At 43.4% G+C, this 23323-nt stretch overlaps 1 protein-coding gene across 1 annotated transcript in view; it reads right to left on the reverse strand.

Annotated features, from left to right (window-relative positions):
- LOC126556692 (furin-like protease 2) overlaps nucleotides 1–23323 on the reverse strand; it is a 95645-nt gene that overhangs the window by 50039 nt on the left and 22283 nt on the right. Inside the window, exons 2-3 of the mRNA XM_050212127.1 lie at nucleotides 5835–5939; nucleotides 5552–5743 (exon numbers count right to left, since the gene is read on the reverse strand). Of these exons, the coding sequence (XP_050068084.1) occupies nucleotides 5552–5743; nucleotides 5835–5939 (297 nt within the window). The remainder of the gene's footprint in view (nucleotides 1–5551; nucleotides 5744–5834; nucleotides 5940–23323) is intronic.

A 23323-nucleotide genomic window follows, 5' to 3' on the forward strand; every position in this document is an offset into this window, starting at 1 on the left:
ACTTCGTTTTTCATTAGGCTTAAGCATTGCTGAAAAACGAAAATTTTCGTGATGAATTTATGTTGCAACACACACTAAAAGACACTAGCGTAGTTATACAAACATCCGCTACACAGGAAAAAAAGTCTACCAACGAATAGAATTATGGGCGAAGTTGCTTAATGAGTTTTCGGGATCACATTTTAAAGCTATAAATCATATTCATTCGTGGATGAAAAGTTTTAAGGCGCAACGCAGAGCAAAAAAAAAAAACTATGAAAAAATAGCGTAAGAGAATTTGGCACAACATCTTCGCTTCCACCAACAATTTTTCCTTATTTCCCACTGCAGTTTTGCACGCTGGTGGTGGGTTTGCATTTAGATTGTTTCGCCTTGCTGTTATTGCTCAAAATAAAACTCAAATTAATTTCTCCTTCCAATATTCCTATGGCCATTTCCGTGGGGCAATTTCGTTAAATTTCTGGTAGAAAACAATACAAAAAATACCCCTTAACGTAATCATAGCACGAAGAAACAACAACACCAAAAACGCCAGTTAACGATCAAATTGCTGGCAGGAAAAAGAGTCGCTTAGTAAAAGGGCCCGAACTACGTGGCTCTCTGTTTCTTTTTTTCTCTCTCTTTCCCTGCTTGTAAAAGAGTTCGAGGGAAAACCGCGGAAGCTAATTACCGTTTATGGGTCGCGGGACAAATGAAAAATGAATTAATTGAGAATGTCAGCGAAATGCATGTTTAATAAATTTATTGAGCCACGACACGGAACACAGAACCCCAAACGCTAACCACACGCACGGCGGACCAGCAAGACCCCGTGACCAGTGTGGTGTACCGAACAAGGAAGGGAAATTGAGCTGTTATTTGAATGGTCGTATCACTGGCCCCTCCACCCCCCCGGCCTGAGCCCCGGGACACATGCAGTTTGTGGTTGTGTTGGTTTAAGAGAATGATCGTTCAACTTCAGAACACGGGCCAATTTAAGGATCCTTGAAATGGGGACACACAGATGAACTTACCGGAGCACACACAGCACAGCCCCATTTCTGCCTCAGGAAGTGTGCGTATCGGTACCGCGTTTGATGTTTCAAATGTCGTTTCTGGCTTCCCTTCTCTCGAACAGCGGTAATATGCATAAACTTCACATTAATTATGTACCGAATTCAATTCACCCACTGCACCCTCTCGTTCCCAGCTTTAGGCCTGCCACGGAAACGCACATTATTTCGCAATTATAGTGCAGTTTGTTTCACGTTCGATTCATGAACGCTCATTCGCTTCCCACCGGGCGGATTTTATTGATGGTAATGTGAAATTCGTTCACGCAAAACACATCACGCTGTGATTGTGACCAATGGATACTTGCGAGGAGAAGTTCGTGGGAAATTCTGCCACTTTATTACCACAGAGTACAAGTAGCAAACAGAAGTTACGTACTGCTTTCGAACCGCCCACCATCCCCACCACCACCAGTTACTGGCGAGCGAGCGGGCAGAAAATGCAGATAATTTCGATGTAAATCGAACTTGCAACACTGACTTCCAGATTGATGGGTGGGATTTCCACCCAGGCGCACCCAGTTTTGTTTTTAATCCCACCATGGAATATGATTTACATGAAAGGACATGCCTATTGGGTAGGACAGCGACATGTGGCACGCGATGTCAAACAAAAGCCTCCAAAGCATTACACTGTCTGCCCTTGGTTCTCGGCTCGGTGCTCGCCGTTTGATAAATCGTAGGATTTAACGGCTTTATTGGCGGTATCACTATTAGATTTGATCAAGCTTTGCTTTCACGAAGATGATCTGCTTCCCGTTTCACTCCAGCACCCCCTTGCACGCAACCCAAAACGCCTAATCAAACACTGGCAGGGGACAGTTTGGGTGAAAGATGCCCTGCTTAATGCTTACCACCGGAGGTTGGGGTAGGATTTAAATAAATCATGAGTGTGTGGTTCGATTTATGCCACAAGCCACCAGCCACCCGGTACGCCAAGTTATAGCTTCATCAAGCGGTAAATACCCATCGTCCTAATGTATTGCTTTGTGCGAGGTTAATTGTCACCGCTGGGATGTATGCGGGGAATGACTCTTCGTGAATTAAAGCGCGCAGGTTGCACGGTCATTTGCTGCAGAGGTTCAGCGGGTTGTAAATTCCGACGAGCATAATTAGCTGCGATACGTGGGTGTGTAAATTGGTAAAGCACTCCCCCGTAGGCGATTGAGACGATTAATAAACATACGGAGGGAATCGAGGTGTTCATTTCAATTGTTGCTCAATTTATGGGCAACTGTATTTGCATTAGTATGTAGTGCAAATTGACCAACAAAAGTGACACACAACGTGAGTTGATTTGGTTTCAATTGGAGCTTCTCAATTGCTGAAAGTTACTTATTTAGTTTTTTTAGTTACCAAAAATGTTAAAAAGAAGTAATTAATAAGATTTCCAATATTTCACAGTACCCAAGCCTCAAGGCTAAAAAAAACAAACTTTTTAAGGTAAGAATATCACAGAGTTTTAAAAAAGCGTAAGAATCCTTGAGATGGTATCAGCTATTTAATTTGTCATAAATCAAAGCTGTCCCGACAATTGAGAGTAGGAGGAGAACGGCAGTTTTAGCCAGCAAAAAAAAAGACGAAATCCGAACCGGAATTGACACTAATGCTTGGCTCCAATCTAAACATTTCTACAGCCAAACCGAGAATAAGACGCTGCAAAAACGTCTTAATGTAACGTTCTGTAAATTTATTGATGTGTGAATGAGCCTTGCAAGAAAAAATAAAGCGAGATATGTGTAGAATGGAAACCCAATCTTCCCTGCGTTCAGAAGGACCGAGTTCTTACCAGCAAGGATTGAAAGGGCAATGGTAAACTAACTGGAAAATTTATGTTACTTTTTGTGTCGAATCCAGTACGAATGCCAGGGGGAGCAGCGGTGCCTCGTTCGGTTGGGTTGGGTACGAACCGAGCGAGAGGCTGTTGATGACACTTTCAAACAAGCAAGTTATCTCTTTGCCAATTTCGCAACATCAAACGCGAATAGAAGGAAGCAACTTTTCTGTGGGTTCAGTTTTCTTCGGGTGCTAATATTTACGACCTTCCGAAAGCGGAACGATTACTTCAGTGAGAAGGCTGGAGAAGGAACAAAAAAAAAAAAAAGGATGGAAACCAAGACATCCTAAAGAAATGAAGAGCGAGTCGAAATTTATGATATACGACCAACGACCGAAATGGGAAACCGAAACGTACGCGGCACCCGAGAGCAGCAAAAATCAGGAAAAAGGATTCCATCCCTTCGGTGAAATGTATTTAACAACGCTTTTCACCGAGCGGTTTGAAAAACAGGCAAACAAAAGGGAAAATCTATCGATAACGAGCAGCCTATTTTCTATCTTTGTGTAACTTGTGACAACCCCACACACCAGGGAGGTTGGGCATTACTTTACAGCACTGTGCGAAAAACCTTCCGAAAGCGACCGTGGCCAACCGAACGCAATGAAACCGAAAGTGGTAGACGTTTGGGCGGGTATGGGGAAACGCGCAGGATACAGTGGAAAGTCTAAAAACCGAAAAGGAATACAGCGCTAGGAAAATGGGGCACTTGTGCGTTAAAAAAGTTGACTGCGAAAATCTCGTTTTCAAAAAGTAATTAAATTCAAACCGTTAAGCTGCGCCGGTGCGAGTTGTTGGTTTTGCGTATCGGTATTCAATTTCGTCCACCCTATTAGAAACTCTTTTACCCCATAGGCTTGTGGATGGTGGTGGTGGTGGTGCGAAGAAGTGCTTCCATGGAGAAGCCTTGGTTTCGACTCATCCCAGTGCCACTTACGCGATGGTTTGAAATTTATTTTCACGCGACTTCCTGTGTCGAGGAGTAGCAGGGTCATTAGTCTGGCGGATTTGTTGAGCCGGCTAGAAAATGTATTCCGTTTTTTTTTTGCTGCCTCTCCTTCATGAAGCTGAAACACACACACAGCCATATCCATGCAATGCATTCCATCCGGCGGAAGCTTTCGAATGCCTTCTTCCGGTAGCGTTTACACCCGAAACAGATGTGTGTCGCAAAGGGAAGAAGAAACCAAGAAGGATGCTTTGAGGCAGCATGTTGGAACGTAACGACAGCGAAGGATATCACATTTCAAGCGAACGGGAAAGAAAAACTCCCACCGTTTACAAACGCTGCTAGCTGAGCTGGGAGGGAAATACATAAATCAAAAATGCTCTCGAGCAAAAGTCAAACATCGCAAACCATTTTCGAAAGGATTAGCGAAGGTCGCACTGGCAAAAGCTTTACGGTCGTACACGTTGGTGTCGTGGAAGTAGTAGCTGCCAGCAGCCGGACGTGAGTGCTGAGGATGTGAAAAGATGTGTGAAAAGTAGCGTAAAAAGACAAGAAAATGCTCCAAACACATCATACACGTGCGTCGTTATCAAATACGTTCGCTGTTTAGTGAGCAATGGTAGAGCTGTCCGTAAGCTTTAGAGTTGCTGGAGTAAAATTTTCAAGCGACTTTCTTGCGCAACAAAAACGCGAGACTTGAAACAAAAAAACACGCCAAAAACCTGCCGACGAATACAAACATAAAGCTGCTCATCAACGAGTGCCGAAAAGTCGTGATTTTGCTCTTGTTGGAGTTCGTGAAACTGGGGTCTACAGAAGAACAATATTTGTGCTAAATATTTCTTGTTGAATTTCTAGATGATTATATTTTCCACCCGTTCTGTATATTTTCCTTTTTTGGAACAATAATGCACGCATACTTGCACAAAAGCTTCCGAGCGCGAGAAAGTTCACACAAAGTGACGCGATTTTCACTAAACACGCATGCAGACTTCTACGCGCATTATCTAACTGGTGATCTTTTTGGATCATTTTTTTGATTTGGGGCTCACCCACCCTCTTCGTCAGTGGTACGGTCACCTTCACCGTGCAAGACAATTTTCTTCCGGCGGTGTACGCCTTGGTTGTTTTCCTTTCTAAGCCAACACACGGTTGACTGAAAATTCGGCACGGTGCGTGTTTACTTTGATACGCACATGAAACATGGCTCCTGGGGTTGACTCAACCTGCGGCTGGATACGCAAAAATGGGGTAAACAAATTACTTCTCAACCTTGGCGTGCACAAGTGATAAGAACGTTTGCTTGGCAAACGCAAACGAGCCAAGCAAAAAAAAAAAAATTGCATTAGGAATGAGAAATTGATACACAGCTGATTGTGACTTGAAGAGGCGAATATTGCTGGAACTGTGCAAGGAAAGAAATTTTTGCTCGTAAGATGTACTTTAATTACAAGGAGCAATTGCATAGCATTTGGTCGATTATTTCTGTTTTTTTTTTTTTGTTTAAGGGGAATAAAAATTCATTTTCAGTCTAGATTAATGCAATCATGGGTTGGTAAAAGCATCCTTGAAAAGCGTTAAATTAAGATGCGCGAAAAATCAAAAGCTCAAACAACACAATATTAGTAAAAAAAAGGGAAACAGCTTGCACACACACATCCACAAACACACACTCAAAACAATGAGATGAACGTAATGGAGAAGAACACCTACTGCACTCACCAGGTACCACTGTTCCTTGAATAGTGGATCGGGAAAGATGTTGTGGGTGCTCGTGTCACGGTAGGCCATCCTCGCACCGGACACGAGTGAGCGGAACCCTGGAAATCGCACAAAGTCCTGATCGAACGTGCTATAATCACGCTTGTATCGGGGCTTCTCGTGCTGCTGCTGTACCCATCGGACCTGCAACGGGGAAACGTAGGAAAAATATTAACAAAAAGGATTAAACCGATCAATTTCTGCATGAGTGCATGGCACTGCAACGTTCACATACCTCCGGCTCAGTATTGAGAGCATTGTGATGCACATCGCTACGATCGAGCGAACGTTTGCGGACGTGATTGTGATGAAACAGATAGTAGCCTTTCAAGGGACCGATCTGAAAATGCAAGAAAAGAAAGAACGTTTGTATCGTTAGAACATTTACTACTGTTTAATTTTTATCAATTTCGTCCCCATCTCTTAATGTCACATTTTAATCAGCAAGAAAATCGTCTCCCTTCAGGGTGGTTCGCTTTACGCAACTTTAATACGAGTAGCCGTTGCCGCTGTGCTCCTTTTCTTCAACAATTCCTGTCTTGCTTCAATGGAAAAGCTTGAAGCGGAAAAGCACGTACGAAGCGCACGTGAATGATGCTAGGACATCTTACACGCTGCAACTATTTCAAGAAAACGATGCCTGCCTGCACAAATGGAAGCATCAGAAATTGGATGCAGCATGAGAAAATAGTAGCTACCGTAGTGTCGGCCTTCTACAGCAGAGGTCAGGAAATTGGCAAAGCAGCAAAGGAAAAAGCCCTTCTTCCTCGATGAGAGGAAAAGGACATGAAGAAGATAACAATCTCTTGCCGAGAATGTGTGCTGGGCTGAAAAGGATGTGCTGGAACCGATCCCTGATCGGTGTGTGAGCAGTGTACAGCGAAAGGATTTTCACTCTGCCGCACGGAACTCAAACCGCTGGGATGTGTGCGATTCTCCGGAAATCTCGAGCTATTTGATTTATTTTCCAATATATCAAGTAATTTAAACGATACACGTCCCTGCATGGACCAATATTTATGGTAGCGAAGAAGATTGCTACAATTTCACTGTTGGCAGGTTTGTTCGCCGAGGGAACGAGCGATTGGTTCGTGTTTTCGATTCGATGCTCCAACCGCATGCCGTTTCACACTGCCAGGTCTTTGGGTTTCTATTAGCAAATCAAGTGCGCTTCCGAGTAGCAGGGAAAGTGTGTGTATTCTCTATTCACATCTGACACCTTGGTACTAGACATGGGAGGGAGGCTTTTGGGTCTGGCAGTAAGTACTTGTTCTCTAGATGAATATCCCAGGGTGCATAAAGTTGGTGTTTGAAGCAGTTTCTGTACCGAGAACGTTGAGATAGGTCAAGGTATCGAGCGCAATAGTGCTGATTAAATGATTGAGTGATGATCGATTGAAGCAAAACGTACCTGTTTTACAGTAAATAAAAACAGCAAAAAAGTTTCGATAATATACACAAAGAGAGCAACCAAATTCACTCATATATCAATCAATAATAATTTCCTTCGCCAAGACACTTCACCGGTTGGTTGCTCAAGCATAATTCATTTACCGGATTAAATCAACTTCAGAAGTGGTTAAACATTTACGACCCATTGCACCAGACGCAAGCACACGCGGGCTACAGATGCAGTTTTCCTCTCCCCCTTTTTTTTTTTTGCTGCATCGGATCGTTATTTAACACTGTGCCAGCCAATGAACCAATGCGCATACGGTGTTGCAGTTGATGCAACATTGCAATCAGCTGCATCGGTCAGATCACGTTATGGTTGTGGTGCAGTAGCAACTTTCAGTTTCAGACCAGTGGGGCTGAAAAGAAAACCAGCAAACCGGTTCTCAGCTTAACTCTCGCCCGGCACAGCAGTAGAGTAGCGCGTGTAACGATGCCGATGTTTTAATACGTGTTGCAATGCAGTTCCGCAAAACGTACTAAATTATGCTCATGGACGAACATTTATTGGTGAGAGTTTGGGAAGAACGCTGGTTTTTTTTTTTTGTGAGATTCAATTAAACAATAAAGAGATGCTACAGAATAATAGATATAGTTCTGGATGCTGAACTCATCAATCCATTTCTATTATAAGCACGAAAAATTGTATTGATGCAATCGTTTACTTCTTGTCAGGAAGATGAATCATCATCTAAATGTATCGTTAGACTCGGAAGCAAACGATTAAAGCTTCAGGTTTATGCCTTATCGTAGTTAATATTGATCCAGATCCATCGCCCCACGGGTGGCTTCCACGGCCATTTGCACACCATTGACTTAATTTCTGTAAGGGGCATCATCAGACCAGTTTACAACTGATTGCGTTCGTCGTGTAACAAGTTTTATGTAAAGATGATGAAAAAAATGTCTCAATCTCGATGGCTACGAAGGTAACGTTAAGGCAAGATGGACAATTAGTTTCGCCCGCTGTCCTGGACAATTGTCGAACGAAGAAAGGTCTCCGCTGGTAACCGGAAGCGATCGTTAAACGACATTCGATCCAGTTATGGTCACGGAAGTTTGCAAAAGTAAAGCTCGATGTTGCTGTGATGTTTGATGACGACTGGTAGCTGCGGTTTTTACGTGTGTTATAGCCTAATGAATTTTTTATGGGACACGGAAACGATTGCTAAAAGAGCATTTGAGATTGTTATTTCTTAAAGTATTGATGAGTTTGAACCAGTTCCCACAGACTTATTTATTAAATCGCAACAAACATTGGAAATTAAAATCACCAACTACAAATGCCGGACACAAAATAAACCATTAAAATAAAGCTTAAAAATAATTATGAAATCATATTTCTTGCCCTTCGTGTTGTGTAACAAAACGAACTACGAAAACAACCCGATGTTACTTCGCTCGCCCTGAACCTATTATTTATGACTACGGGCAAAAGGTCAGCAATCAAAGTGCAATATTTCAACTGAAGATGATTCCCCCGGTGCGTACGGGACCAAAATGTGAACGGAAATACTACCTAAAGCCACGTGATAATACCACGCCAAAGTACCGACCACCACTTTTTCATTTTGTATCGCACAACCGAGATAGTTCGACGGCCAAGAGATACTAATGGAAAGCATTTTTTGCAGGTTTCGTACAATGTTTTATGGTGTATTTTAAGGTACATGCGAAATAAAAGAAACAAAACATGGCTCTGTAGTAACAAAAAGCTTTACAAAATCGAGTGATTCAATACTTTTTGAAAAGTTGGAAATTGGCCCAAACCGTGTAGATTTTTTTTGTTCGTGCTGTTCGTGCGAATAATGCTCTCAAAAATCGTGCGTTTCGGGGAGAAAAATGAGTTCGAGCTTGGATGTATACCACATCCACAATAACACCTTCCCTGTTTTGTAGTGTACCTCCAACAACAAAAACACTTAGCCAAACAGCCGCCACCAGCATCACGATCATACTTGGGCAGAAGGCAGAGAAATTGCAACCTATCTCTCAGTACCGAGAAATGGCAAAAAGTTGGGGCCCAACAAAAAATCCGAAACAGTAGTCGGAAATGTGCAATCGAAGTCTCACAATCAGTCGCCCGATAGCACTGGTGTTCGGTGCAAAGAGCGAGCGCTATGGGGGGGGGCTTCAGCTCGTAAATTGTGGATTAATTTGATGATGGATTGCGCGTGTATGCGCGTGGTGCACGGTGCAAACGACGGTGTTCGGTCTATAATAGCTACCAAAATGCGCGGAAAGGTTTCAAAGGATCAATCCCACGTTGGGAGTGGTGAAACAACAAGGTACCGCGCGTACGTCAGCAACGTAGGTACCACACATGATCCTACTACACATCATCCAATGAAAACCAACAAATTATTGCCTTTGCCGGCTGTGCCCCTGTAATCCCGATGATAAGAAGTCGTTTTATATATTTTTTTTTCCGCGGCTTTTGGCATTATGGATTGGGTCTGCCGGATGGGTTTCGAGACAAAAAGTATGAACAAACGAAAACCGATTTTATTTATTGGTGTATTGTAGAAAAAAGTGTGATTTTTGCTAAATAAATATAAATACAAATGCCAAACTTATGCTTACTGGGTAGTATCATTGTGTCACTGTACTTTTGCTATTCAGTTTTATTTCTAAACGTGTTTGCTATTTTTACTTTTTCCTCCAGTTCAGTTGATCGACAAAAAAGCTCAGACAAAATTTCGGAAAATGGCGGAATATTTTTTTTTTTAGTTTAATATTGTTCTTGCCAGTAGGTCACTCTCGAAAATTTCCATGATGCAACCACATCAGGAAACAAAAACTATTAAACTGCATACTAATTAATATTTTCCCTGCTTTGCTTCGCATTAGGCGTACGAACGAATTGTCTTCATACCCTCACACTGTAGTTTTGGTCTCACTAAAGCTCACTTGTTCATCAATTTGCTGCCTATCGATAGCGCCGCGTACCTCTATCATAATGGCGGAACGAAATTCAATTAAAAAGTTTTCCTCCTTGACCGTAACATGGCGGCGTGTATGGGGCAGACCCAGCAACCCACCCTTCCGGACAGATAAACTGATAAAGCTCGAATTTCCTGCCAATATGCGCTGCCGCTGCCCATGCTCCGCCACGCTCTGCCATTGGTTGCGATTTAATCTTACCCTCGCTTTCAGGATCCCAAGATTCTTAGAACAACAAAACAGACAAAACTGTCAAGACTGCGATAATATTAAGATATCAATATCTTGGTCCCTTCCAATCGTGCCATCTGATAACGGACAAGACCCTTCAGCTTTGTTGACATCACTCTGCTTCTATTTTTTTTTGTTCCGTTTTTTTCTTCGTTTCGCTCGCACAAAAGCACAGAGCTTTAAGGGTTCACGTTTCTAAGACAACGCAGCGTGTCTGTCGGGCAGAAAAAAACGTAATAACGCGGCCCTGAAGCTTCGCACGGACTATCAGAAGAGGGGAAAAAAATGTGCAAAGCAGAAACGGCACCAGCTCGATTGGCCATAGGCGCGAAGCATCAGCAAACGTCTCCGTCAGCCATTTTGCCCGACAGGCCTTTAACAGTCAGGAACAATGAACAGCAAAAAGGGCGATATCTCATCCTCACCGGCAGTGAGGCATGTCTTCTTGTCGATGGACGGGTAGGGTAAGAGAGACAGAGCTGGAGGGAAGTGGGGAAGCAGAAAAAATACTTTATTGTCTTCGGTTGTGGGAGCAAAACACGCCAAGCAAGGACCAGTAGCGGACAATTTTACGCAGCAACATTCGCACCGGGCGCACACCCTTCCATACTAGATCCTTTTCTTCCGTGCGTCGGTCGCGGGTCTCGGGCGTTAGCATGTCATTTTGCGAAAAGTGTTCCCGGGGAAGGCTGCCAAGACGCAAGATGCTGCTGTTGCCGTTGCGAAGGGCAAGGTGGGGCGGTACACTGGCAGAGTGGGAATGGTTTACGGTTGGATGAATTTGAAGAAAATTATTTCCCGCTCATCGTTAGCGATGTCTGGTGCGACTGCGAATGGTGAATCGTTTGTCGCAACAGTTGTTACTGACGTATTTATTCCGTCCCAACGTATTATTTGTGTAGTTTCTTTTCTAAGCATCGTTGGCCGTATTATTATAGCGTAGTTGATAATGTGCGACATCGGTTGAAAAACGGATGCGCTGTTGGCGTCAATTTTAAATTACGTTAAATGGCAGCATAAGCGAAAGAGAAAAAAAAACTATAAATTCGAATCAAATAAGGACTTTTAAATATATTTTGAAAATTGTATGTTCCCCTGTTGGATTTGAATTTTTAGACAAAACATTAAAAATAAAATAAAAGAGGCACAAACAAGAACTATCTAACAGTGTATGTTAAAATGATCTATAAATCAACAGAAAAACACAAATACTTCTTTTACATCTTCGTCTTCCTCTTGGCTTAACGACTTACTAGGTCACGTCGGTCATCGATTGGTTTACTGGACTTGCTGATGCCACTTAGTTCTCACTATGAGGGAACGGTCCGGATAGGATTTAAACTCCAGTCCTGACATGTGAATTGCCTTGTGGGCTGACATACATCTTATTTGTCTTGGCTTAACGACCCTAAAGTCACGCCGGCCATCAGATGACTTACTGGATCTGGTATCCCACGTAGTTGGGTGGGTCACCGTCAAACATTTATATACATCTGACATACATCTAGGCATCAAATTAATGTTTCCCCTTTAACTCTTTTGATAGATCCTTTGATACACCCCATTATCATTATCAGTTAATTCATCATAGACTATGAGGACAGCAAACGAACATTTGTTTCTTTGTAGTCAAAACTATGGTACACTTCATCAGAATTTATCTTAAAGAATCATCAGAGTGAAATACTGCCAGTGGTGAAGTGTCATACATCATGAAGTTTTTCATTTGTTTCAAAAGTCCCCATGAACTGGCGAATTCTCGATATGCATATCCGCATCTCAACTGAAACGTATCACATCGGTGGTGCAAACTAGAATTTTCTAAAGAAATGAAGCGCAAAAAGAGCATGTATCTTTTTAAAGTGGTTTACATTGATAAACACAAGATACGCAGCAGCTTTCCAGCTGTGGTAAATTTATGTTCATCCTCATCGCATATAAAACACGCCACTGAAAAGGTAGTTTGTCGTTGTGGTGCGAATTATGACTTCTAATTAAAACCGCAAAACATTTCCACGATGTTGAACATCATCACATTTGCTCACTCATTTCGCCCTAGTTTCGCAACCCGTACGTAAGAGGGTCCTTAAATCCACCGGTGTTGCGACATTGATAGAGGAAGCTTGGGAAAGAGGTGGAAAAAAGAAGCTTTCGAGAAGTACAGGATCACAGTCCTAAAAACCATCGCCACAGCACTTGCGTGGTAACGGTGACATCACATTACCCAAGCGCGCCACAATATCTCGTCTTAATTATCCACCAAACTTGAAAACGTTAAGCATCACCAGCGGTAGAAAAGAATACAACGGAAGACGGCATAACCAGGACTACGGTGCGTGTACACCGTTCAAACTAGCACAAGGACATGCGAGACGTATGAGACACCCGACGACGACGTCTTCCCGATGTGTGTAGTGCCCTGTCACAGCGAACGTCAGGTAGCATCATATAATTAGACGTAATTTCCAGCACCCATTCAACGGGCCGTCACGCCTGACTCGATCTGGTGTGCAAATTTTCCACTAACAAGTAACGTAGTCGTCGTCTTTTGTGCTCGAAAAAGGAAACCGGCGCCACCCGGCGTCACATATGTTTTGCAGCAGTAGCAGTCCTTTGTATCTGTGCCCCCAAACACGAGTGAAAATTCAACCGGTTGAAGCGCGCTTCATTCGTCCGCCAACCCATCGAACACACGGCCTCGGGAGACAAAAACCGCGAGCCACCATAACGAGCCGGTTGTAGCAGACTTGGCGCACTGTGTGTGCGCCACAGAGCGTAATGATTTGCCGTCGGATTTAAAATGCAAATTAATGTAATACATTTTATCGTTTGCCGCCACGGGAGGAGACACTTCGACATGTCTTCGGCGAAAGTGGCGAACAACTAGTGAATGACGAAATGAAGTGGGCGGCAACGAGTACGAATGAACGAGGGCAGTGTGTGTTGTGGTTTTCAAGAAGCCTTACTTTGTAATTGTGTGAGGCAATTGTGTGAGGTTTGTTACGACACGGCGACGGTGCAGGAAAAGCCTTGCCTCTGCTTCCCATAAGGCGATTGTGGTGCGGTGGAGTGAAACCAAACGAGTGTGAATACAAATCAGAGTTAATTCGCAAACAATTTTGAAGTACGTGCAACATGCCGCGAAGGAAAAAACTGTCGAATCTTTACCGTCGGAATGATGTAGACGGCTTAGGCTGGTTAATAATTAACTTGCGAAGAACAAAAGCATCATGCGAGTCCTTCAAGGTTCTGCTTCCAAGGTTCTTAAAGTAATCCCTCTCTGGTTTAGTGATAAGACCTTTAAGGTCTAAACAGCATTGCTTATATTGAAGTTGAGGGCATAGGAAAAATAATACTCCCTAACCATTCCCACCAGCGATTCAATTAATTTGAGTTCAATCTTCAATAGACTCTCGCTCAAAAAGTTCAACTCATTTAAAATAGTTTGCATCGTACACGGTCATTCTATTCATCTTCTGCTTCGCTTTAAAGCTAAAGAAAAAAAAACAAAACACAAAAACATTGTGCTGCTGTACGACACGTCTACTTTAGCAACACTTCAGACTGTTCAGGATGTAAAAGAGTTGAAAAAATAACACTTCTAGCGTTTGTGAGGAACAAAAAAAAAAGAAGCAGAGATGAAAAACATGTCACCACACTTTATTCGCTACGATTCACCAAGAAAGACATTCCCTAAACCTGGAGCTATTTTGCTAAATCGCACGCTTCCTCCTTGCGAGCTGCCACACAATCCAGCATCCCTGACCTGGAGCTGGTTCTTTAGTCGCCTGAACTCATCGCCCAAGCACTTTCAACTGCGACCCACGAAGGGTAGTGGTTTGCAGCACGTTTACAGATGTGGAAAACTGCATTCCTGTCCTCCGCACACCTGCACATTCCACACATCCAGACCGGATGGTATTTCAGTCGGATGCAAAAGGATTCGCCAGTCAAGAAAAAGGAATGATCGTCTCTTCTGCCAACATCAACCCACATGCCGCAATTTGCCGGAGAAAATCTTCTCGAAGAATGCTGTGCGGAATGTCCTGGAGCAGTGACGAGTGAGCTAGAGCACGTTGACTGTGACGGGGAATGTGCATCGCCTGCCCTTGGGACGGTTTTGTAACTACTGCTCGTTTTCTTACGGTTTTCCTGCATGTGATCGACCTGTTTTTGCTGTTGCTAATATTCTGCTCAACGACACACTCATCTCGAAAAGCCACGGGTGGGTTTCCTTTAATACGATAGAGTACGCTTTACCACAGGTACCCGGGTGCAGTGGTAGCAACTTTACAGCATCTTCACCTGTGGCTGGTCGGTCGGATACTTCACCAACAAGGTTTATCTTGTTCGTAAGGTAAACCATTAAAATATGGCAGATAAGGAGGTGGAGCATCTGATGCGGAAAAGGTTTCCGCATCATCCTTTTAAATTGTTCCAGTGCTTTTCTTAAAACTAGGCTAGAATCACGGTAGAAGAAAAAGGACAAAGTACTAATATTCGTTACGAGGAACCGCTTTGGAGTAACACTTCAAGCGCTGCTTCTGGAGAGTTTTGGCCCTGGAATAAATGGGAACGAAATCTAACTAACCGAGAGTGAAGCAGCGTTATTAGAGCGAAGCAAAGAGCTTCCCGGGTGCCGGGGTCATTAGGGAAGATTTCATTAGTTTCTTCAAAGGCTGTACCATGAGAGCATTAAAAGCAAACCCATTACTTATATTCACAGCAAACTACAAAAAGTTGTTTTATATGTGTGGATCGTGCAAGTACATACATACAAGTTTTGCAATATTTTTCCACTTTCCAATACAATCATCCGTCAGTTCGTGTTATTTTGCCATTATTCTGCCTTTTTCCGAATTTCTGACTTGACAGTGCTCTTGTCCAATTGTTAATGGACTTTTATGTTTTTGTCCTCGCCGTGCTCAGACTGAAGTTTCTTATCTTCAACAAACGTTAAAGCATTCTGTGCCTCAAGCTCTGTTTTAAGACTCGCAATGACTTCATCGACCACTTTCTGTGCACCGACACATGGACAGCGTATCCTTGAGTTGCATGAGTGTGTGATTTTGCGCCGTAAATTCGGTGCTCCCGCGTCCGCTAGAGGCGGGCGCGGTTCGATGAAGATGATAAATAAATGTGATATTTCCGTCCCGGGCCCGGAAGCGATGCAAAATGAGTGGCACGTGGTTGACCGGTTTCGATTTTCATCTGTCGCTGGGCAAACGACCGGGCGGCACTGTGGCGATGGTAGTGTAAGGGGCAAGATTAATGTGATCGCTACTCGCGAACTCTTCGGCATCACGAGCCATCTTAAATTACTGCTCATAATCGCACGTTCGCAAAAGAAAATAGCCAAATCCACACTGGCACTGTGCAGGAGCCACTAAAGAAGCACGTTAGAAGGCTCGAAAATCGGCTCGAGCTGCGTTACGCTTGGCAGAGGGTTACGGTAGGTTGAGTTGTGGCAGGATATGGTGAGCAAAGTGATAAATGGTTGTGGCAAGCCGCGCGAATGATGTTTGATGGACGTGTTTTGGGTAAATGGATGTCGAAGAATGTCAATCGGTGGATCATTTATTATGAATGCAACGGTTAGTGACCTTCGGGTTGGTTCGTTGCTGCTGGCTGATCAGGATTGTTCGGCAGGGTTTCAGTTTTCCATAAGAATGTCTGGTGATTGAGGTCATCGTTGGAAAATATTTTTTTGGAAGAACCTTGAGCAGATTCGTTAAAAATATTTCTAAACTTTTAAATAAAAAAACATTCCTAATTCGTCGAAAAAGGACGAATCACACATTAAAATATTAGCCGAAAACCATCTATATTGATAATCCTATCCTCTCTTGTTCCCTCGTTAGTCTGAAGTTGGTCGATCGTAATCGGTTATAATAATGATCGAAACATCACTGTTATTAACCAACACAACTGTTGTGTTGTGGTACCCATAAGCACCGTTAAGGAACGTCATTATACCTCATTCAACCCATTTCTGGCTAAATCTTACGTGACCGTAATTGCCGGATGTATCGTTTCAGCTCCGTACCGAGCGTCTAACATCCGCTTCCATGCCGATTGGGTTTAGTTTCAAGAAGTTTTCTCTCGAGTCATTCCAAACGTACATTCGACAGCATTCAACGGGATGATAATCCCATTTGAAGGGGCCTTCTTTTTTCGGGCGCTTGCCTGGAAGCCTCCTTTCAAAACCCTACTTCCGAGAAAATGCGACGTAGCGAGGCTTAATATTTTGTCACTTTCCTTTCATTGGCTCTCGCGACGAGAAAAAAAAGGTCAATCTCCAGAGACCCGGAAGCGGACAAATGTCTTACGCTTTTCAGCCGATTCGGATGCCGAATCGGTTTGCTTGTGCGCCATCTTTTCTCATTTCATTATCCCTTTTTTCGGCACAATAATGCGAGCAAACTAGCGCAACATTAGCGGGGGAAAATGAGTTCGGCTGGCCGAGTTCGAAGCCGGAAACAGCCGTTAAGATGGTGTCATTGTCGCATCATAGTTGTTGTGCCCATTCCGTGGCCTGGAGGGGTTATTTCTGGACGGCAAATCACGCCCGCACGATGAGCGTGAAAGGACAATCACCGGGCAGCAAGATGGAGTAGACATTCCTTCTGCTTTGTGTCTATAATGAGAAGGAATGAAAAGCAGAGAAGCGACAACGAGGGAGCAAGCCGAAAGCCACTTCAATCGTTTTGCTACATCGACCTAAAACAGGGAAGCTGATCGTGTCTCACCATTTTTTTATTTTTTTTTTTGGTATTGCTTGGCTAAATTGCTGAGCGAGTATCACTTGGAAAATGTTCACATTTTTTCTAATTCCTCCGAGTTTCTCCTCCCTTAAAGAACGATCTTCAAAAGGGAAAACAAACTACGAAAGAGCTGGTACCAAATAAACACCATCGAAGGAATCAAGGGCGGAACCTTAGAATCCCTGCTGGCTATAAAAGCGAATGCGAGGTGATGAAATTTGGCACGAGCATTAGCAAACGGATAATGTTATTAATAAGTGAAGGCAGTGGCGATTCCAGCTGACCGGATGCGGAAAGAGGACTCAAACATTTTTAAATCTTTCAGCAGAGCGGAATAAACCCAAATGTTGGAAAGCATGAGCATAATAACAATAATGAATATTGCTTTCAAGCTGTTGACTGGGGTTGCCAAAGAAACCTTTTCGGTTTTATCAATTTAAAAAAAAATCTCTACAGCAAGGGTTTGTTACGTGTTTCCTTTTTTTGCAGAATTGAATATGAAGATGACATCTGTGCGAGAACAAATGGATTACATATAAATTGATCTAGAAGTTTTCAAAGACTGCTTCAAAACAGACAAAATTTACCTTTTTCATTAAACAACAGAGTCTAAATCGGGAACTAATCCAACTAATCCAACTATCGCTAGACTGTTGGAAATAGATTTAAAAGATTCCAAAATAATGATATCTAACAAGCCATTTCTGCTATCAGTTGTCCCGAGCTATCCTACATCGCTCGACCTGTCCTTATCATAATGCACTGCCATCTTGTCGATCCCATTGACAGCGAACGTTCAACCCGTCTAGATTCACTGTAGACGGGACTTATTTCGTCTACACCCCGTGTAAGAGTTGCCATTGAAATTTGAAGGAAATTTGGTTCAGATCAACCCCAATGGATCCTCTTGAGCATTGGGCAGGAGGGTCGAAACAAGAAAAACCCCTTTTAGTGTTAATAGGATTCTAACGCACCATCAAACCAAACCTAAGCTAAATAGTCTAGCAAGGTTGGACAAGGAATCAAGGACGAAATTGAAAATTGAATGTTGTTCAGAGAATATCCTTCAAAGCGGCTTGCATGCCAACTGACTCGCGTAAGACAAGCTTTTGCAAAAAAAAGAGCCTGATTCGCAATGTCCGTGTCCAAATATGGGACGAACGACGATGTTCAGTTTCACTAACTCACTTACCACACATCCTGCTCGAAACGTGCGACGGCGGGAAAGTCCTGCTTAAAGGATCCCTTCCCTTTTTTGCACTTGTGCTATTGGATTAAGGAAGGAAAGTGTTGTCACTGGCCGCATCAGCCGAAGCCCACTTTAATGCAAAGGAAAATCATTCACCAAGAGAACGGGAGTAATAGAGAGAGAAAGACACACACACCAGAATGTTTTAACGGGAATGGATGTATTCACAGGGCGGTTAGATAAGCTTCGTACCACGAACAGAAGAAAGGAAAAAACTATCACTAAATCTAGGTCCTCGACAGCATATCGTTGCCTCATGTAGTCGAAGTGAAACGAAATGATGGGAATTGGACATCGAGTTGAATTTTCGTATATGTGTACATGAGTCTAGCCATGGTACATCGCCAAAATCGTCGTCGTCGTATGTCGGTCGCCGACTTGGACGTAGCCCACTTCCGTATTCGTCTTGAATCCACCACCCTACGGAGCAGTCGAAGAAATTTGGCGCGAACAACCGGAGCATACGACATCCAACCGATCACTACAGCTGCAACACCAACCCCATTCGGGAACCCCAAATTTACCAAATCCAACGAATTTTCCAAGCCACCCAACTCCGTCTCTTCCTCCCTCCACATCCGTTCGCTTCGCTTGAGGGATAATGCAATTTTTGTCGAAATTGGATTTTGGAGAAGTTCTCTTATTATCCTGCTCCACCCAGCACCGGGCAGAGGATGCTTTCGGGTTCCTTCGTGCACACGACAACAACACCAGCGAATCCAATGATGATGATCCGGAAATGAGGAGGTTTGCAGCGAAATTTGTTTCACTTCCTTCCGCCATACGGCTGTAGCAAACCGCGACGTCCTCTTTCGGTTATTCCGAATTTCTGTTCACTCTGGCCGTGCCGTGAGCTTCTGATTTTCCCGTTTACCACTTTCAACTGGCTTTTCTAAAGACGTCTCATCGCTTGCGCTTCGATCGTGCAAGCTCTCGTTCCCGTTCCTGTCGACCATCATCCATTTTCACACTTCGTTTGCTGCCAATAGTTTTGGTGCCCACACCACACACACACAAAACCCGTTGCAAAACGTCGAAGAAAGAGGTTGCATAAAAATTTAAATGAGGCTAAATAGACTCCGCCAATCGTTTACGGTGAGGGAGGATAACTTGCGGCAGGAACGTCACTGTAGCTTTGCACCGAAATGCCACGGTCAGTAGCTTAAGCGGTACCGGTTCATTGAATTGTATTTAATCGCACCGGTTAGCAGTCGACTCTTTAAAGCAGGAGATGGTTTTTGAAGCAGAAAAGAGAAAAAAATGGATCTCTATTCTGTACTTCGAATGAAAGTATCGCACACGACTACACTTGCAAAAAAGGTAGGTACCAACAAATGGCAAAGCACTGCCAATAATCGATGAAGTGGATTCGTAAGCTTGCCCTTTTTGTTAAACCATTTTCGTAGAAAAAGGGAAAAATAAAGATGCGTTTGCGAAACGGCTGAAATGAGCTGAAGGAAAATGTGCCAATGAGCTATTTAATTTGATGTTTGACACTGATTAAGGCGTGACACGACCACAAAACGTAACGACCGTAAAAGCAAAGTAACAGCAACCGGTCGGTCGTTACGGTCGATGTGTTTTCGAAAAAAAACGGATTAACGCTTAAGGGTTTAATATTTGTGTGAAAGGTTTTTGCAATCATGATCGAGGTGAAGATCTGGCGAAGAATACCTTTTTTGCTTAATCCATTGTGTGGGATGATCTGAATGATTTTAAACTGTGATTGAGTGCCATAAATGGCTAAAGAAAATTTGTCCGATTTTAAAACCTAAATTTTAAAATAAAATAACAAGCTGAGTCAACCGAAAAAGAACGCACCAAGGGTAAAAAAATTAGGAAAATGGTACCGTTTTACTACACTTTTGCAAGTCTGCAGAACAAGTTCCTAGTATTTAGCGCCGCGAATAGTTTGGTTGTTTCTCCAACGATACAGTCCAGCTTATGCTGCACGAAAAGCACACTGAGGTTCCGTGTGCTTTCGGTTGTTCGCAATTTAGTGGCTACGGCTAAACATCTTTTCGACAAAAGAACTAGCGAGACGATCCGGATCCGCACAAGGTACACCGGGTAGTTGTAGGCTTGCCTGCTTCCGGTTACAACACTTTCAGTCGCCCATTAATCAAGCGCCAGCGTTAATGTTTTATGACCACCGTACACACTACGTACAATAGCAATCGCACGAGAACAGGATCGCGCGAGAGTGGTGTAACGTAACTTTTCCGTGACAGCCTCCCAGCGGCGGCCCCAGTGAAATCAACAAAGAAGATTGTCCAAGATAGAACGTGAAAGTTCATAGCAAATTGTTGCTTCCCGTCAGCACCGAGTAATGTGCTAATTAATTCATTAGTTTGCTCGTACCGTCAGCGACTAGCCCGCAGCACTTCACGAGTCAAAATCACTATTTCGAGGTATCTTCGCGTTTCATTGATCTAGAGATTTTGGTACCATTTAAAAGAAAAATACTAGTTTCACATTCACATTTATGAAAAGCAGAGAAATGTATGCTTATAAACGAAAACCAAATTTAAATCATTTTTGCTTGTAAACTGCCAAAAATGATTTTAATTCTTTAATTCTGAGTAGCGGTATACTCAGCCAGGTGTTCAGCAAACACAACGCACAACAGCAACGCCATCAAAAAGGTGTGCTTTAAGGCGCAATGAAATAAATTCATTAGAAATGCTAATCATTCAATTTGTGCGTCAAGTTCTAGGTAAAATTTAACTTAATTTGATGTGATTTTCACACTACACCGTGTACACCGTGTGCCTTGCCTCAAGTGCCACATTGATACCACATTGACAGCACCGATGCGCGACTGCTCGTGATGCTTACCGTGTTGGTTGGATGCCACGGTACAGCAAACAAACGATCGTTGATTGGATTGGATTTCCATCAACCGATAGACACACACACACAGCCGCACACGTGTACGCCTCCACTTCCGGCACGATTGTTTTTATGACATTACGGTTTCCGGCGAAATCTAATCATGAAACTGCAATCAACAGAAAAACGCTTACAGCGACAGTAAGTGAGAATGCATTTACGTTTATCACCCCAACAACACCCTAAACTCTCTGTCTCTTTCTCTCTCTCTCTCTCTCGCTCTCCCTCTCTCTCTCTCTCTCTGTCTCTCTCTGTCTCTCTCTCTCTCTCTGTGTGCTTTTATCTCTTTTTCTCCTTCATTCTTCAATGCAGCATTTCCGGGTACTAGCTGATTGCCAAATTTGGTGCAACCTGCTGCAAACGTTGCAAGTCTTTATTCACACATGCTGCCGTCGTTGAGAAATAAGGCTGTCGAAACAGAACCGTTTGCAAGGATAATGCAATCAGATGCTGTGGGGAAGGAAACCACATTACGACCTGGCGCATGAGAAGGTAGATCGGGGTGCATCACTTTAAATGCAGGGCTTGGTGCAACAATTTTTCTATCGATTTTGCTTACATTCGGGTTTGAATTTTAATGATAGTTTTTCTTGCCTTACCAGTACTTAGTTGTTTGTTAAATAAAACTCGTTTTTCTTGTGGTTCTGTACAGTTGCGTTAATGCGGGAGTTAAAATAAAGAATTACCAGGAATAAAACGTTCCCGGAAGATGTTTCAGAGAGGGTTAGTCAACATCTTCTGGCAGAGCGCAAAGTGAAACGAGAAACAACGGCTTTGTCCGGAGCATACTGAACATGTCTCGTTGCCGTTGTGAGAACGCAGACCAACGTGAAAGTGAACGAGGACGGGGGATGTTCCATTTTCCGTAGTCGTCACATGCTGTTATGATTATAGGGAATACCAAGATAAACCTCATCTTGTTTGCCCGGTCGTATTTTTCTTTCCCCAGCCAACTCCATTTTCCCGCACTCACAAACACTCCCCCATTATCCTTGGCTGGTAATGCTGGGTGGAATCGACGGGAATGCTTCCTTCCTATGGACGTACGGTTGCAGTAGGTTAGCGCGTACCCGGAGTGTTAAGGTTCGTAACTTTCAACCCGTCTTTGTTTGGCGCACGTTTTGTCCAAAGACACAGCAAACAGCAGCTATTGAGGAAGTGAAGCTAGCCGACTTCTCGCGTTACCAAACCGGAAACCATCGGAAAGGAAGCCGTCGAAAATCATTGCACCGTAGACAGCCTGATGCTCTCCGCTCAGTTAGCTGCGGCAACATTCTTCGGAAAGGCACGAAACCATCGGAACAGCACGGCTTGGGGCACCACCGTTCGTCGCTCCCTTTCGCACAAACACTTGTCACTAATATTATCTATCTCACACTCCTGCACTTCGCCCACGGACGGCACGCAACGACGGAAACGAGCGTCCGGGAATGGAGAGAGGGTAAATTGCTGAGGGTATAAAATTCCGATCACGTTTTTATTGTCTTCGCATTTTCGTATGACCTAAACTATTAGGAGCGAAGAGATTTTCTCACTCTCCCACGCTCATTGACGGAGGGGGGCAAACACGAGGACGGGATAGAAACATCTACGCCCAAGATTTGCGGTCCTGAGGACTCTTTTTGCCGTCCGGCGAGCGCTACAATCTCACATGCCGGAACCAAAGGATGCGGGTTTACGGTTCCACCCTTGAGCGTATTATTGGTTGCATAACACAGCTATGTTCTGTTTCTGCTAGCGTGCACATTCACACTCGTGTGACGGTGGGACCGGCGGAATGAAACAAACTATCGACTCCTGTTGGAAGGAAACTAGCAACTAGCTGAGGGGCTATGAAACGGTTCAATGAATAGCTCATTTCAGCAAATGAAGATGTAAATAATAAAGAGCGAAAAATTCGACTCTTCAGCTATAGACACGGGCTCACGCAAAAAAACACCGCCGTGACTTGAGAAACAGAGGGGCCTGTCTATGATTGGTAGATCAAGGCTAGTAGTCGATCATTTGAAAAACTATAATAGAAGATTTTTTAAAGTTTAGTTATCAAATGTTGAAGAAAGAGTATAATAATTTAATTGTTTGTATTGAAAATCAAACCATCCAAACTATGAAAAAGAATTTGATGCTCAAAAATTTATCAATTTCCGTTTCATGTCACACAGTTACAGTCAACACAGATATAGAAACGACCCC

Source organism: Anopheles maculipalpis, chromosome 2RL, assembly GCF_943734695.1.
Source record: "Anopheles maculipalpis chromosome 2RL, idAnoMacuDA_375_x, whole genome shotgun sequence".
Classification (NCBI taxonomy): Eukaryota; Metazoa; Arthropoda; class Insecta; order Diptera; family Culicidae; genus Anopheles; species Anopheles maculipalpis.